Source organism: Rhipicephalus microplus, chromosome 6 (genome assembly GCF_043290135.1).
Source record: "Rhipicephalus microplus isolate Deutch F79 chromosome 6, USDA_Rmic, whole genome shotgun sequence".
Taxonomy (NCBI): Eukaryota; Metazoa; Arthropoda; class Arachnida; order Ixodida; family Ixodidae; genus Rhipicephalus; species Rhipicephalus microplus.
Window position 1 is genome coordinate 200,249,176 of NC_134705.1, and position 17,979 is coordinate 200,267,154.

General features: G+C 40.7%; 1 protein-coding gene across 2 annotated transcripts in view; it reads right to left on the reverse strand.

The window, feature by feature from the left end:
* The window catches only part of Sptz (zinc finger FYVE-type containing 26 spastizin), a 97,177-nt gene that overhangs the window by 18,894 nt on the left and 60,304 nt on the right, over positions 1 to 17,979 (reverse strand). For both annotated transcript variants that reach the window (XR_012884412.1, XM_075867566.1), the window contains exons 27-41: positions 15,459 to 15,632; positions 14,067 to 14,135; positions 11,986 to 12,162; positions 10,887 to 10,982; positions 10,297 to 10,441; positions 9,191 to 9,351; positions 8,168 to 8,301; positions 8,004 to 8,071; positions 7,470 to 7,603; positions 7,239 to 7,393; positions 6,516 to 6,677; positions 4,605 to 4,857; positions 3,355 to 3,450; positions 1,994 to 2,053; positions 1,057 to 1,203 (exon numbers count right to left, since the gene is read on the reverse strand). Coding sequence is in view for 1 of the 2 variants with exons in the window: in XM_075867566.1 (XP_075723681.1) it covers positions 1,057 to 1,203; positions 1,994 to 2,053; positions 3,355 to 3,450; positions 4,605 to 4,857; positions 6,516 to 6,677; positions 7,239 to 7,393; positions 7,470 to 7,603; positions 8,004 to 8,071; positions 8,168 to 8,301; positions 9,191 to 9,351; positions 10,297 to 10,441; positions 10,887 to 10,982; positions 11,986 to 12,162; positions 14,067 to 14,135; positions 15,459 to 15,632 (2,031 nt within the window). In the remaining variant the exon portion in view is untranslated. The remainder of the gene's footprint in view (positions 1 to 1,056; positions 1,204 to 1,993; positions 2,054 to 3,354; positions 3,451 to 4,604; positions 4,858 to 6,515; positions 6,678 to 7,238; positions 7,394 to 7,469; positions 7,604 to 8,003; positions 8,072 to 8,167; positions 8,302 to 9,190; positions 9,352 to 10,296; positions 10,442 to 10,886; positions 10,983 to 11,985; positions 12,163 to 14,066; positions 14,136 to 15,458; positions 15,633 to 17,979) is intronic.

Below are 17,979 nucleotides of genomic sequence, written 5' to 3' on the forward strand. Positions count from 1 at the left end.
GTCAACCAAGATATAAACCATTGCATTGAATTCAGGCCATACCTGAATGCAATGGAACCTTCTTGATTGACGAGTGACTACCACACACACTGCTATCACTGTACTGCAAGTGTTACTTGACCGTACTTGGAGTTTTACTTCTGCCAGGGTTAAGAAATAACTAGATATTCAAGGGTTCGGTTGCTTAGCTCTTCACAGTCAAAACTGTGACATTATTTTTCCTTTATCTCTCACACTGATGATCTATCAAGGTTAATGCAGTAAAGCAAGATATTGAGCTCAATGATGACAACTAACCTTTAGTAGTTTCATTTATCTGTTTTTAATAAATTGATCCATTTCCTGAGGGATACGTACATAAAAAGTTGCAAATGGTACTTCATTGAATTGCTCATACACTCAAACCTCGATATAACGAAACCGGATATAACAAAATATCAGTTATAACAAAGTAAATGAAAAATAGTCTTGCAATAGATATAGTATTAGGAATAATCCTTTATAACGAATTTTCGGATATAACAAACTTATTTTCTTGTAAGGTGCAAATTCGTTATAATGAGATTCGAGTGTATCTCTAGACTTTCAAAACATTTTGTATTGTTTATTTGGTTTAAGATATCTTTCACACAAGGCCTGTGCAAATGGTTTGGGCTTGTTAAGGAGTGCTTTTGTCATATTGAACAATATTCATCAAAGTCATTACAATGGCAAAAGTGACTGGAGGGTTTGTTTTTCATTAGGATCTTATAGTGATGCACTCTTTCTAGGTACAGTGGAAGAGTGATCACAAATATAGCATGGACACTAAAGCAATAACTGAGTTTCAAATAAAGACAGTACGCAGTGTACTATGCTGTACACTCTAACGATCACCATTTTCTTGTCTGGGCATTCAGTGCACTTCTGACCTCTTGCACTTTAGATGAGATGATGATGTCTAAATCTATTAGAGTCTGCATAAATCTTCGGCAGTCATTACAAAATATAGGCTTACTGGTGCCATGACCAGTGTTTGAGACTGATGAAGGCAGAACGGGCAAGATACATGCATGCCTTTGAAAGGTAGTACTCAAGGGCCTGTGTGGTTCGACCATGTCGGTAGAGAAATGCCAACATTGATCGGTGGCTGCCGTACAGTTCCAGGTAGTGCTTGCACTCAGAGTACACCGCGCCCTTCAATTCATTGACCGAAACCTTCACCTGCAACAAGAAGAGAAATACATGGAAGCACATAAAAAAGTAGCATGAAGAATTTCCATGAGGCCCTGACAGGACAAACAGATAAACAAGAGCTGGGGAAGCTTTGAGATGCATGGATGTATTTTGGTGCCATAAATGTGCAAATATTAAAAGAGTACGTTAAGGTATGCTACTGTCTGCCATGGTGGTATCGCGAGTCTGGTGCTTGGAATCAGACCCGATGGTTGCAGGTTCAGTGCCGGCCACGGTGGCTGCATTTTGACAGAGGTGAAATGCTAGATGCCTGTCTACTATGTCGGTGCACGATAAAGAACAACAGATGGTTGAAATTTCCAGAAAGTCCTTCACTACGGCGTGCCTCAAACTCGTATCATAATTTTTGCACATGCAACCCCTCATGTTATTATTACGAAGAATTAAAAAAGACATATATGTCATCTTGGGAGACCTTACTCAGAGCAGTTTAGGCTCCAGTACATATAGTTTTAAGATGACCATGACGTGGGACATCGATGCATTAAAGCAGGACCAGCCTTTGCAGCCACATAATACTCAATCTGAACAGAAACTCAAATACAACTACTACACCGATAAAATGCAGGTGCACGAACATGGACATAAGGAACAAACATAACAGCTCAAACACGTGCCTTTCGCAGATTCCCACCAGCTTGCTCAACTTTCAGCCGTTAAAATGGTACACATGTGCAAACCTATCTAAAGGCTCACAAGTAAAGCAAAGACAGCGAATAAATAAACAGGAAGGAAATGTGAAAATGCTGAAACTCACCTCAAAACTGGGGTCCTTGATACTCTTCAGGCTGCCAATAGCACAGAAGACAGCTGCGGCCTGCAGGGAGCAGTGTGCGTTCAACTTCTTCAATTATGGGTCATTTGAACAAGCACAGCTATGCACAGCTTCTAATTCAGAAGCGACACAAGGTATGGCAGGTATCAAAAAAAAGATGTACAAGAAGCGTTGAGAGTTACAGTAAGCTTTAACGATGTGCTTCATCACCTCAGACAGCTACACGACAGTGCATGATGTGGCACAAAATGCAATTGTAGCGGCACACAAGGTACAGCTGCAACCGGCACGACACAACACTAAAATGACTAGAAAACCATGGTCAGCTTTGCAGACATCGCAGCTCAACAGTGCCAAGATGATACTAATGGGAAACTGGTGATATGTGACAAACACCCCGCGAAACATCAGTTAACCTTGACATACACACTATCTTTTGCTTACACCAGCGCGTACACACACCGAACCACCAAGAATGCTTGAGTGCTGATAGCACGTATGCAAGCACAACTCACGCCAGCAGCAGGCAGTAATTAATTGTCCTTGAAAGCAGTGCTTGAAGCCATTTCCCATCCAGCACAGTGAAGTAAATTCACACACCGAACCACCAAGAATGCTTGAGTGCTGATAGCACGTATGCAAGCACAACTCACGCCAGCAGCAAGCAGTAATTAATTGTCCTTGAAAGCAGTGCTTGAAGCCATTTCCCATCCAGGACAGTGAAGTAAATTCTTTTTAGAACAACTTTGTCATTGTAAACCTCCATCATTCACTGTCTGCAAACAATACTTCTTTGAATTCACCTTCTTTTTTTTGTGTGTGTACTTCTAATAAACCAGATTCGTGATAAGTAGAACAAGTTTTCAGGGTCCCTACAATCTTGTGAAAAGGAGTCAACCATATGAAACATTTTTTCCATCTTATTGATTTCATAGGCAGGCACACTTATCTTTTATTTATTAAATATTAGCAATGCTACTACGCTGTTATCAGGTATGTTCTGAAGGCCACGTAATCAGCCAGTTCCTGTCAGGTCTGCTAGTCACATTGTTGGTGATGTCATTAAAAGAAAGAGAGCAAGCGATTCAAGGCTCCTTCTGATGTGGAGTAGTAAATTTCTTGCTGTATGATGTGACACAATATTTGGCTCACATTTTCACAGGATCCTTAACTCTGTGTAGGCAATGTTTTCTGACACTGTTCTCAAAATGTAGCTAGGCCCTTTTAAGGCACTGCAATGTTTCAAAACGCACAACACGCAGAGCAGGCATCTGCATTTTGATAATATTCATGGAGCCCCCGGCTTGAGAGCCGAGAGTAGATATAATCCCATGGATTCCTACCTTGCTTATGCCAGGGTAGCGAGACTTCTCAAGGTTCGCAATGATTTCCTTCAGCAGTGGACTCTCACTGGATGAATTTCCAGAATCCTTGAGTTTCTGCCATCACAAAAACATTTGATGAAAAAGAGCAGAACACGTAGCCATGCATCTTGATGAAAGTGGTGCCATTTACTAGAAGCTGCTTCTACTGTCTGCTACAGAATTTGTGAGCTGGCTCTCAGAATAATGTTTTGCCACAATAACAACTTTGCTTCTCCTATTCAGATTTACATGCAATGTGAAGTGCCCTTATCAGGCCACCACTAAATAAAATTTCACAAGTGAAATTTGTTGCTTTGAATAGAAAAGTTTTAGACTATAAAGAGAGTTGAAAGAAAATTGCTGGTTAAACCCCGAAATACATTTGAGCAGTGTTGCAAGCGACAGCAAGAAGCAACAAAAATTTGTTTCAAAAATTTGATTGCTTGGTTCTAAATAACTTGAGTTAGATTTGAATTACTCTAGCACAAAGCACAGCAGCTTTTTCACACAAAGAAACATGTAAATTAAGTAAAATATGCTCATTATGGCATCCATAGGTGACAAGTAACACAGTGAATTAACTTCCAGCTTACGTACCATAGCATGCACTTCGTTGAGCAGAATATTATTTCACAGTTTAGCGCTGTGCTACCCGGGTATTTTGGGTTACTTATCCAATTTTGTCAGCTTTAGATACACAAACAAATGGTTTTCCCAGAATAGCAGCTCATGCTTTTATTTACCAGCTACAGCACAGTAAACACGAGAGAGAGAGAATTGTAGAGAAGGAAAGGTAGGGAGATTTTCCAGTCCACAATAACAAGATTGCTACCGTATATGTGAGAAAGAGATGAGGGAGATTGCAAGTAGGAGAGAAGAGAGAGGAGAATAGTAAACTCTAATGTTTCATTGTGTAAACATACTATGTACTAAAGAATACACAGCAGTATAAACAAACAAATTTATGCCCTGCAATTATAAAGTTTGACTTTTCATTTTTAATACAACACAGCTCATCTCAACAATTCATGGCTTGTCAGTTTCAATGTCCTTAGATAAGAGCTCATTAAGAACAGCTGAAGATGATTGCCAAGCCGTATGCTGAGCACACTAGCCACCAGATTAATAGCGATACATCGCATGTTTCATCAACACATCTATGACAAAACTACGCAGAGCTTTGTAGCAGAGCCGACGCACTATAACTAACGTAAGAGAGGAGTTTTCACCTGTAAACAGTGTGAGAACTTCTCCCTAGCAGACGACCAGTCACCTGCACGCAGAAGTGCCAGCCCCCAAGCAGCGAACACGCCAGACGTCTCGAGGCCACACTTGGTGGAAACTTCGAGAGCCAGGGCCATGCGTTCAGTCTCCATAAGCCGGTCCCTCAGCTTGCGCTCTGATCCTTGATCGGAGTTGAGGCTTCGACCAATCTTGCGCCGGAAGCCAGACTCATCTCCATTACTGGCATTACTGGCAGTTCTGCAAGACATTAGGTTGAGAGTAAGACAGCATCGAATGTTCTGGAGAGAGGCCGTTGTCTAAGCAAAGGCCAATGGGCGAAACACTGGTATGTGCAAGCAAGGTGTTGCCTTGAAAGGCACAGTGTCTGCTATTTCGTTTGCACTGCTGCAAAACAAATGCTAACCGCAAAATCAAACATCTCCAGCATTTTATTAAAACACTTCTTTTATGTAACAGCAAAAGTAGTAGTCAAGTATAAGATTTTGCTAATTTCTTGTGTACATTATAGAATAGTGTCAACAACCGATAATTCAAACTTCCATAGTATAAATTTTTTTTCAATTCAAACAAATCTTAAAATTTTCGGTTTGCCTGCTATGTTTATAATGTATTTCAAAGCCACTTAATTCAAACTGCCCCATTGTACAAATCTGCTGATATTCCAATGGGACACGGGATACACGTCGAATGTCTGCCCTCCTCTAAGTATAGTCAGCTCGAACTCTTCTCGCCACGTGTAATGAATGAGCTCAGGCAAGCACAGTTCTCAAGCACCGTGATTCAAACTTTCTGCTTGCCCACGACTGCAAACATCTGCTGACTTCATCGCTTGTAGCTAAATATTCTTGTTTTTATGTCACTAACAGTCACAAGTAAAGTCTGTTGTTTTCTGACAAAATGTTTACATTTTTTCATTTCGTTTCATTTCATTTATTGCATCCTTAAAGGCCCGAGGGCATTACATAAGGGGGGGCAAAAAATACGCTGTGAGTGTGTATAATTTAAGTTGAACAAATTATTATAAACAGTACAGTTCTAATATGGTAGTTTGGTCAAAAATAACAAAAATGAATCAAATAACACACAAAAGAAACGCTTTGGCTGGGAATTAGAATACAAACAACTAGGCACAAGCAAATTATACATACAGTACGTTGGTAGAATATATTTACAGCCACGGGTTAATGGGTGGAATCAAAGAGGGATTCCAATTTTGCGCGGAATGATGTGCGGTCAGGTGTGCCAACAATGGTGTCGGGAAGGCGATTCCAAAGTGTTATTGCTTGACATTTAAGTCAAAGATAGTCAATTGCTTGCCTACAAAAGGGTTTAACTAGACAAACTGTGCGCACCAACATTTGCACGCTAAATGAAAAAGAAAAAAAACAAAGAAAATGTGATAGTCTGGCATCAAAAGTTTATTGGCAACCATGCACAGCTGTCCATCATGTTGCTGTGTCACTAATAAAAAATAGACATAACAGTGGTTGGTATGTTGCATCAAGTTCTATTTGTGAGAACGTCTGATAATTCCAACTTCTGACAATTCAAACAAGATCTAGAGGTCCCCTCAAGTTTGATTTATTGAGAGTATTCCTGTACAGTGAGTCTGAGGTAATTTGGATCGAGTTAATTATGAATGGGAAGAGAGATACAGTGCTAGGGCCAATAGTGTTTTTGTAACAACCAGCCTGAATAAACCAGTGAATTTTTCGGTAACCATTGAATACAGAATTAGTAAATGAGCTGAGGAAGTGATGCGACACACATACACAGCATAAAAAGCGTTACCATCTACACAGAAAAAAAATGGCACTGTCGGAAATTGGAATGCAGAAGTGAGTTGCTGGATTTATAATGACCTTGTACACACTTCAGGGTAGGGTGCTGCTCACCGAATAAGCATTTCCTCAGGAAGAAGGTGTTGACAGTTTGCATTGACCATGAGACGCACAATGTCCAGCCTCCTGAGGTAAGTGTCGCTACACGCCACGCCACTCGTTACACCTGCACTCAGAAACTTCACCTTGGCTCTCAGGATCAACGACTTGAGCATGCTGAAAACCAACGAAGAAGAAGGTAGACGAACAAATGGTGAGATTTAGAAGGACAGAAATTTGGGCGAGTTTGTACTGATCCATGGTGGCATTACGAGCACGTAAAAGACAAGGTACAAGAGATAAATTACAAAAATGAGCGCTTGTTTGTGTAATCTGTCTTTTGTAACATGTCAGTTGTGCACTCTTAATACCACAAATGTTGAGATTTGAATAGAAAGTCACTGCTGAGCTTTTCTATGAGTAACTAATCTCTTCATATAAGCCCGCTTCTCCCCTCCTATTTACAGCACGACTAAGCCACACAAACGCAGTCGAGCTTCGATATATCAAATTTGGATATAACACATGATCAGCTTCTGAAAAAAGTTCTAGCTAATCTCAAAAAACAACTTTAACTAGTCTTTAACAAGTACACTTGAAAAAGTTCTCTCTCTTTCCCTTTTTCTTTTAATGTAGCATGTGTTTGTTTTAATAGTACATTTTCTCAGAGCTATGTTCTCACAAGTTAACCACTTATAATCCACAGAATAAGACGGGGTAGGAAAAATGAACACTTACGTGATTATGAGCCCATAGTCAACAAAACTCTCAGAAGTGCTCTTTGGGGCCAAAATAGCAAAGAGACTATCAGAGAGAGATAAGATATAAGTGGCACAGTCTGCCTGGTTGGAATGTTTTTCCAGAATGGCGAGTGAGAGAGAAACACTCGGAGCCTGAAAGAAAATTAAGACAAGTTGTAATATAACGAACAGTTAAGTGCACTGCCAACACAATTAGAAGACAGCATACTCGATGATAGCAGAACTGCTCCCTGACAGCTGCGTTCTCCTCAGCACTGGTTGTCAATTGCCAGAAAATGTGTTTGGACACCGAAGAACTCCGCGGTGTCTTAATGGAGTCAGAACGGCCCCTTGCTGCATCATCTGTGCAGAACAGAACGTGTCGTCCAGGTCGGTAACTCTAGTGTACTGTGGCACCAGAAGCAATGTTTAAAAAGGGAAGACGTTCAGGGGAAGATTGAAGTTTGAACTGATTAAAATTTGCGAACATGAGGTGTCACTGGAGCCGATGTTTTGATAAGTGTACTCGTCTTCTTCAAGCTGCAACTTGAAGAGGTCAAGTCTACTTGTCGAAACATCGGCTGCAGCAACAACTCACATTCAAAAATTTTACATTTCCAAAAGCAATGTTGTGGTGATGGCGAACAAAGATAAAATGTAAAAAAAAGAAAAAGAAATGGAGTGTCCTTGCATTATCGGTTATGATGTGAGAATGCTACAAGTGTCAGTGTTACAAGTGTCAGTGAAATAAATAACTACACACCAATTATTTCAACAGGATGGACGTGCTCCTCTGAGGACTCGGATGCAGTTTCCTCTGCATTTTTGAGCCTGCAATGTATATGGAAGCAAGAAAGCACGTGTAAGACAAGTAGGAACAATTTTTAAGCACTTCACAAAACAGGATATCTGGAAATCTGAGCTTACTTTGCAGTCTGGTTGAAGCAATCATCGCAGACCCGAACTTTGTATTGGCCAAAGCCCTCCACAACCATAGTCTGCTGAGAACACGTGTAGCACACAACACGGCCGCAGCGCCTACAGTGGTGTCTTCGGCTGAACTGGAAACAAAGAAAACCTTGAAAGTGAGCATATCTCTCAACCGAGAGGCTAGAGTTATTTGTGTAACGTTACCAATGAAAGAACTTACAGCAGCAAGGTCGTGTCTGTTTTGTAGATGGCACTGCTGCCGTCTATACTTTCACTTATCAAATTCCTCGTCAAATGCACATAGATTATTGTGCCCAAGTAACACACAGGTTACTATGCGGAGTACACACGAATTGAAACAGGACAATTTGCGACTACATAACGCATATACTTTTCTTTCCACCATATACAGTTCGAATTATATCAATGCAATTTCAACTCGAAAACGTAGATCAGAGCCAACATTATATTTAGAGGCCAGATTTTTCGCGACATCACGTAGTTATCTTAAGTAATTGCACATACCGCTCGTTACACCAAGAAATATGATGTTTTAATACATCATTACTGTCATCATAATCATCAGCGTGACTAAACCCACTGCAGGACAAAGGCCTCTCCCATGATCCGCCAGTCAACTCAGTCCTGCGCTTGCTACTGCCACTTTATACCCGCGAGCTTTGTCTCCCCCTTACCCACTTGCCTTCTCTGCCAATCCAGTCAGTTACCCTTAATGGCCAGAAATTATTATGCTTACGCGCTACGTGCCCCGCGCATGCCCTGTTGTCAGTACTGTACCTCAGTGTAACCTGTGTGACAGGATAGCTATAGAGCAGTAGCATGGTGCTACGTAGCATACGCTTTGCAAATGAGAGCTGCTGTCTACAAGATTTCGGCAGCAAATCTTTTAAGCACAGAAAAACGCAGCGGCCACGAATAACATTCCCAAATTTCTTTAGATACATAAAAAGTGATTCAAGGCGTGATTTAGATAGAAAGCAGCAAACAAGGAGTGTTTACCATACTAAAGTATTCGATGTGGCAAGCCATGCAACATGACACAGCCGCGTCAGGCGTCCATTCCGACTGTGGAGGCGGCTTCAATGGCATCGTAAACATGGCACCCTCAGAGTCCTTCGCCGAGATGCTTCCAGCAGACTGTGAAGCCGTGTCAGTCTCGGCTGAATGAAAAGAAGGTGACAGCTACTTTATCATTCAAAGTCGATTTTCTTTTTAGTAAAGGCACAGGCACTCACAAGGAAATTTGAACACAACACAAACTATGCAAAGTGCACAAGCCGTTTGTTTTGTACAAATTTTCCTAAAGCCACCATAATCCTTTATGATATATTTTTCACTGATATTGGCAGACTTTGCAAATTTTTTCAGTAACAAGCTTGTGCAGCACAAATAAATGGAGGTAAGAAGGAACACAGAAGTTACATAGAACATGTTTCCTTGACTCTGTTTATGCTGTACAAACTTACTGCCCGGAAATGTGTGCCAGGTATTATGTGAGCAAATTCTTTAAGAGATATTCATTAATATTTATTATGCCCTTACCTTAATATAACTTAAATGCCACTAGATAGGACTGAGGGCATGTCGCTTAGATGACAACCTTATAACTGCCCATAAAGTTAACAGAGTTAATATGTATGAACAACAAGACCTGCTAGCCAAATTACCTCCCAAAATAAGTAATAATGTCATCATGACCTTAAGCTTTGTTTTGAAATGTTTTTAATTGCACTCAATTCTTTATTCTAACAGATCAGAATTGTAGTAAGTAAAGCAACATTATGAAACGACAAATTACCGGAACATATAATAAAAGTAAATTTGTTTCAAATAATGTATTGCAGGCTTCACCATGTAAGAAACTGATGTTTTTAATAAACAGGAAATATACCGAGGTATCTTGAACTTAGCTGATACCACATAGTAACAATGGTCGAACGTAACAGCTTTTTCTTTGTGTCCATACCTGCTCATAATGAACCCTACCTAAGGGTCAGGGGCAGGATAAGTAAACACTATAGAACTGTAACGTTAAATATTTTAGCTTTTACACAACACATAAGCATACACACATACACACAAATGCACACATGTGTGGGCCTCACAGCGTGGAGTTGGCATCAGAAGAAGCTCCAGGGCTTTAGAAGCATACTTCTTCAGCAAATCATTGGCAGCCTCCCTGGTGAAGGGAGAGTGATTGCTGTCAAGGAAACTCGCTGTTGCTTCGAGAGACTTTCCCACAGAATCCACCTGGTAGGATGTGAATAAATAAGATTACTGAGTGCATAATGGTGCCAGAAAGATAGCCAAGCAATAAAAGCAATCTTAGGCACAGCATGTGAAGGGGCCTTGAAACACAAATCAAGCACATAGTTTTATTCTCAGCAAACGTCGGAATGCCAAGAACAGGGTAGTTGTAAATTTACTTGAACGAAGAAGTCGCCTTCTGCTATGATTACTGTGGTGCACAACAGCAATTTTCAGCATAATGATGAACTACGAGCAGGATTGGTTCATACACAGAATTTAGAATTCACATAGGAATATGCACCAGCACAGCTCTTAAACATAAACAACAAGCAACAAGGGTTTTCAAACAAAAAAAAAGTGAATATAGACATCCCCAGTTGCTTAACAAAATCATTCGTTTCATACATGTTTAGAAAAATAAAATCCACAAAATCAAGAGACTTACCTCTGCATTCATCAGCAGCATTTCAAGAAGCAGGGCTGGATCATTCACAAGACATGTGTAGCTCTGTTGTTTTTCTGAGTTGATGCACATGTACATCTGGAAATGAAAATTAGCCATACTGTTAGGCAGCACCTAAGAACACGATAGAAACATAAATTATAGAGTTTCCACCACTAAAATAAACTCAAACTGTCAAACCCAAATTTATATTGAGCTAAAGTGACCACAAAGTAGTTAAACTAGATTATCGATGCAGGTCTTGGGCTGTCTATTGAGATTGCAACCAGTAAAATAAACTCACACTGTCAAGCCCAGTGGAAATGAAAATTAGCCATACTGTTAGGCAGCACCTAAGAACACGATAGAAACATAAATTATAGAGTTTCCACCACTAAAATAAACTCAAACTGTCAAACCCAAATTTATATTGAGCTAAAGTGACCACAAAGTAGTTAAACTAGATTATCGATGCAGGTCTTGGGCTGTCTATTGAGATTGCAACCAGTAAAATAAACTCACACTGTCAAGCCCAGATTTGCGAATTGATAGATTCATTAATTGAAGGCCACACAAAAGGCATAAAATGTTTACTTGTTACTGCTAAATTTTTATGTATAGTTCTTGTGGAATGCACAGATTGTGACAGAAGCACATCACATTCAAGCTTAGGTGTTGTGGTGTCTTCAACTCAGCGGCCTTGGGTTGCTGAGTTGATGTACAGAGGTATTTTGGACACGGCATTATTCAATCAGTCAGGCACCTGCGTTGCATAGAAGCAGCAACCCCATATGGTTCCAATGGCTTCTTTATCTGTCATCTTCATATAAACATGCTTGATGCCCCAAAACAGCATTCCAAATAATGGCCCAAGAGAATATAAATTTGTTTAGTCGGCACATTATGCAATCCGCCCAAATAGGAATGTAGCCACAGTGGCATAAATCAAGCCTGTGACCTCTTGCTCAGTTGCAATATGTGGCCACTCGAATGCTTAGCGAGCAATTAACAGAAAAAAAAAGTGCAATACCCCCATTGTGCGCAATTTAAAATACGGAATTTACAGGGAACATCCCAACTGGTGCGGACTGAAGCGTATTACCCGGAGACCGATGCCTGTGCGCTGGTACGAGGTCAGTTCGACATCCATGAGGCAGTCTCTGTAGCTCTCCGTCAAATAATCGAGCAGCAGTATCTTCCCCTCTGCGTTGGGCAGTCGATCAAGCACCCTCTGCCAAAGTGGAAACGCTTCGCCATCTCTGTTCAGTCCATCAGTGAGCTGGCAAAGAAAAACACAGAAACATGAAATATTAGGTGCTTGTTTAGTGCCAATGGAATCATATAAATTCTAATTTTCTAGTTGAAGTGCTAGAAGGAAGCAGACATTACTAGCACAAAAAGTCGTGGGGACACTTTCATAAATTTGCTTGGCCCAGAAGTGTGCCTTTTTTTTCTATAATTATATTTTGCGATTGTTAAAAAATAAACTCCAAAGCTTGATAAAAAATGTACATTTGACAAACGAATTTACCTAATGAATAATTTAAGTTCTATATACATTGCAATAAATTTTAGAAGTGGCAACAGTAATGAAGTACATGCCATCAAATTTGCACTAAACATTCACTGTAGCTTCCAATGTTCTCACAAGATACCTTTTTAAGCACTGCTGAGGAAAATTTCCTGGGGCACCAGTGAATTCAGTCAAAAATTTTACTGGCATATAAATCCAAACTATGCAGTTCTACACTGATTCTGATGTAGTATAAATGTCTGGTGCTTTGAAGGACGCCTCGACAAAAACTAAAGCATGATAATTAGTGGTTTGTGAATATTTAAAGTTTAAAATATTTTTTTGAGTAGTGTTTGCTCTTCGATTCGATTCCCACTGCACTCTTCGAACTTCCCAAAGACAAATGCACTCAACGGCCGATTGAAAGCGACCCCATTAGATCTGTAATATGCTTCACCTCATCAATTCTCGTAGTGCTGCAAGGGAGCCTTCCAGGCTCCGCTGCAGTCCAACTTTCGAAAAGACAAATATAGTCATCTGATTGAAGTGGCCCCTTCAGATTTTTCAAATGGTTCACCTCATCACACTACGGTACTGCAGCAAGATGCCCTTCAAGCTACACTATGTTTGCAAATGTACTGACTCAAGGAAACACTGGTTTCGCCATGGAAATGATAAATGTGGCAGAGTTGGGTGCTCAATTAATGCCGTTATGGACCAGAAAGTTGGGCAGACAGTCCTAAAAATTGAAGCAAAGTTTTTTAGCATCCGAAATTTCAAATGTTCATGCCTGTTGACGTCTATGAGGCAGATTTGGAACAACAAACTTGAAGGGAGCACATCAGTTGCGCTTCCTGATAAGTTGAAAGCGGAGTAGAGACAGAGGAAATAGCGTCCTTGCCTTTCGCGTGTAAAATGTTGTTGGCAACACTTTGGTTGCACCAAATCATGTACTAATAGAATTCGGCCTCTACACTGCCTCATTCCTTGATAAGACAACTATGAAATACCACCCCGCCAGCGCTTCATCAACCTAGCAAAAAGAAACACTTTCGTGTGGCTATATTTCATAAGGATATGCTTAGAAATCTCTTTTAACTCCCCCCCCCCCCCCGATTTCGCTTCGAACTATGTATTTGAATAATATTCTAGAAATATTCGAGAAATTTTCAAAAAACATCCTATATCCTATTCAACTTGCACTCACACTTCAACATTCAAATTCGCTTTGCAACCAAAGTTGTGCTGTTCGCACAGCTCTAATAGTAATTATTGGGGTTTAACGTCTCAAAAACACGATATGGTTATGAGAAACGCCATAACTTAACTGGAGGGCTCCGGAAATTTCGACCACCTGTGGTTTTTAAACGTGTACCTAAATCTAAGTACGCGGGAATTTTCGGCTGAAGCATTTTTGCTTCCATTGAATATGCCGCTGCCGCCAGGATTCAATCCCGTGACCTGCGACTCAGATGTTGAACACCATAACCACTAGACCACTGTGGTCTAGTGGTTATGGTGTTCGATAAAATTAATAGTACATGCAATATGACATGGTACATGCAAGTACGTAGCATTAAAGGCCTATGTACTTGCTAATAATTAGAGTCAATTTTGATGTAAATAACTTCTGATGCAGTATGTACCCTGAAATCACAAAAAATTCTCACTCTGAATGCTTCATTTGATTGGGGTGGAGATTGCATAAGTAGGTGGAGTGCCTTGAGTTCCGTGACAATCTGAAAATATGAAAATTTGTCACAATGTTTCTTTCAGCAGAACAGGACTTCACTTCAGAAAACATATCAAGGTATAGAGCATTGCAATATAACATTATATTGTGCACAACACGGCAAAGTTATGTTTAATGCAGTATCACTATACGAATGTTCATGGCATATAGTCGTATGTACACTGTGCCGAAATTATGTCAATGTTATAATTTATGTTGAGTAATCGGGCACTTGAAAGTCCACATTACACATGTACACCTCTTTTGCAGCCCTGTCTTTCACCGGAGTATCAACAGACTAAATTTGGTTTCATTTGTTCTGCTATTCAGCAATGTGGGTGGGCAACTTCTGTGCACAGAAAACTGCATCTTATGTAAAGCACTCACCTCCCCAATGTTCATTTTTTCAAGTTGGCAGTTATAAAATGTTAGTGGTCAGACCACCTTCGACTTGACCACATCATTTAAGTGAAACTGCTTTCATCACCTCCTATTTATGGCAATAGACATTTATATATTTTTCAGCTGCATTCACTGAATCACCACAGGCTACAATCAGTAATGTCAGTAGTACTTGTCGGGCTAGTTGGCGCATCTTCTGTATCAATAACAGACATAGCTCTCTTGGTTCGCAGAATTTTTCAAAACCGGTTCTTTTACAGGTGTTACAAACTGTACTCACGGGCATCAATAAAAAGTTCTCAAAGCATGTGCCCACCGCGAGTTGGCAAATCAAACAAATTTCAATTAGCACACAATGACTGTCCAATGGGTCTCACTGGGCGCAGACTTCTGACGTACAGACATGGCACATCACAACTTAGTTAAGTAATCTGAAGACACGGTGCAGATATGTTTCTTTATTTCAATTAAATGTGTTCTAATGAGAGGATACCATGATCACCGGTGCTATGACGACATAAGTGTAGCTTCGAACGTGACGTATTATGAAGTGACAAATACATCTCATGTCTGGACAACAGAAAAGTTTAGACATTGCAGCGACGCAACATGTGTGCTAGTTGTGTGCACTTGCTTCAAATCCCTTGCATAACAAAAACTTCCAGTGGTAAGACCTCTCACCATAAGGTTAATTTCGAAGCTTTAAAATGTTAATTTATGTCAAAATGTGTAAGTTCACCAACAGTGACCTCCTCATTCAATTAACAATAACAATTTAGCCTAGTGTTAGTCAGTGCTATGTGTCAAGTGTTTCCTGATACTACCCACAAACATCACCCAACGGCCGAATAAACCAACAGCTCGTGGTACTAGATGACTTCAAAAGTGACACATTACAAGAGAAAGACATACTATGTGCAAACATTACCTTGAAGCATTCTGTGCTAACACTATGCAGGTCAGACCACCGGCTAGCTATGTCACATAATGAAAACTTGTACAGCTTCTGCAGAACAAGAAGTGGGTCAGATGCCGACTTCAAGGCTATGTCCTTCCAGGTGCAATGCTCTTCATCACCACACTTTGTCACGTTTTCGGCAATCTGTGAATAAATAAACTAACTAGTAATGCCAAAAGCTATGTGCACTGTACACAATACACATACAAGAAAACATTCCTAAAAATTCAGAAAAAAAAGAGAGCTAGAAGATTTTACTGTCCGTTATTAAAAATAAACTAAAAAGGGTATTTGCAATGCTACCTGCTAAGAGTGTGTAAATATACAAACTGTAAAAATATGAACGATACGAACAAAGTCCCACAAAGCAGATGTTTTTTAATTTATTGCACATATTAAAATATTTGCGTATCTACAGATGCATTTTGTGATCTCAACTTGCAATACTATTTACCTGCTTTCCAATTCAACTTTTCTCCGACAACCTAAAATAAACTCGTGTGGCTTATTTCATACTTTCAAGTTGCATGTGAATGCAGAAAAAAACTATTACTTTTCCATAGTTGTCGGAAGAATGAAAAAGAGGAGAGCCCTGCCAGCTGTTCTGGCTGGCATCTTAACAAAGATGACTCACACATGAACAGAGGGAAGTAACAAGGGTGAGACTTCAACGTAAAGGAAAACAGATACAGTCGACTCTTGTTAATTCAAACTCGAGGGGACCTCTGAATTTTGTTTGAATTATCAAGAAGTTTGAATTATCAGAAGTTCTCAGATATATGAATCTGGGCTAGTTGACACCACAAATTATAATCAGGCATTGATTTTATCACATTTAAGAACTTTGTAAGCATTTTTAAACCCTAGCTGCACCCAATGAACAAAAAGCAGAGGTGTAAGGTCCACAAGTTTATTGGCCATTTACTGCTGATCAGACCTTTTAAAGAAATCGTGAATCGTGGTCTTACCATCAGCTATTGAATTATAACCTTTTCTGATGTCATTCCCTGTCTACGATGAACCAAAGCATGCCTCGTAATGCAAAAAGCCCTAAATGCATGAAGCGATAGCCACGATAACTTTTCGTCGCATAGAAAATCACTACGTCCCTCAACTCATCGATGCCACAATGTGTTGCAAAAGACCTTCCGTCTTTTCAGCAACGGCGAAGACCAGTCGATCAATTCACGACCTTCGTGTGACTGTGGTGATGGCTTCACAGCTAAGCATAAAAAAAGAGCAAAGACGAGGCAGCGGCCGATGATGAATGAGTCATCACCACCGACAACCTGAAGCTATATATCTGCTCACTTGCACATGTGGCGGTGTGGATTGACAGCGAGACCAGCGCGTTATGGCGCAATTCGCAAGTTTGTCTCCACCGGGCCATGCGAGACCGCTTAAAGTGCGTGTTGCGTTGCATAGAAGCGAAAGGAACTAGCTGGATTACAGCGCCACAGTCACCGAGAAGCGTCATTGCACTGTCAACAAGCGTATACTGCTTGTATTATTAGGCGACATAATAAAGCACGTTGCAAATTGTCATGCAGGACCATCAAGCTTTGCAGAGAAGTGTGCATTGCTTGCAAAATGCTTGTCTTCACTGCGTTGAACGAACGGTACAGCCGCCGCCCTCGTGCATGGTTCGGAGTGAAGCAGGCGTAAAGAACATGCAAACTCGTGCAAGATGGTGTATAGCCATGTCAGAAAACTGCCCAACAGTGACAGCGCCAGGCAAGTAGGTGATGTACTGCATGCAACTAGCCAGGAATGATCGGCTGCATGCGGCAGCATTGCACATGATACAGTGTCGGTTCATCGTAAAGGTGATACAATTGCCTCATGAGCACTTAGCGGGCTTCGCTTCAAGACGCGAGTAACGTTAATAATTGTTACTGGAGTGGTTCTTAGCACTTTAATAAAAATGCGCCGAAGAAAAGAATGACTTGGTCGCTGAATGCATGTTTAGTTCGATACAAAGCTGCTTCAGTGTCATCTTGAAGCTGATTCCCTTTAGAACAGACAAAATGTGGGTGCATGCTCAAATCAGGTTGCAATCTCATCAATAACTGTCAAATGAATAAGTATTTTGCTGCATTGCCTGCCTCTAGCTTAACTTGACCCATTGGATAAATTACACTGATTTTGTCTCTCCCATCTTGGTCAAATCAAAAGAAGTCGAGTGTTAATATTGAAACGCGCTAGCGAAGATTCGACGAAGAGGAGGAAGAGACTGGACTGGCTCGCGAGCGACGCTGTGGATCCTTGGCTGAGCTACACCTCTGCATTACCCATATTGTAAATAAACGCGTTCCATCGTCACAATTGTGGTGGAAGGTGCTGGGTAAGCTAGCTACTACCAAGTGATACCGGAGAGGCACCGTCCCCTAACGACGGAACCGCTACACGAGCTTCGCCGCAGCCGTCGACTAGCGGGCTTGGCACCATTACCTCAAGAAATGAGCTCGGACGGAGACAACCAGCAACCAGC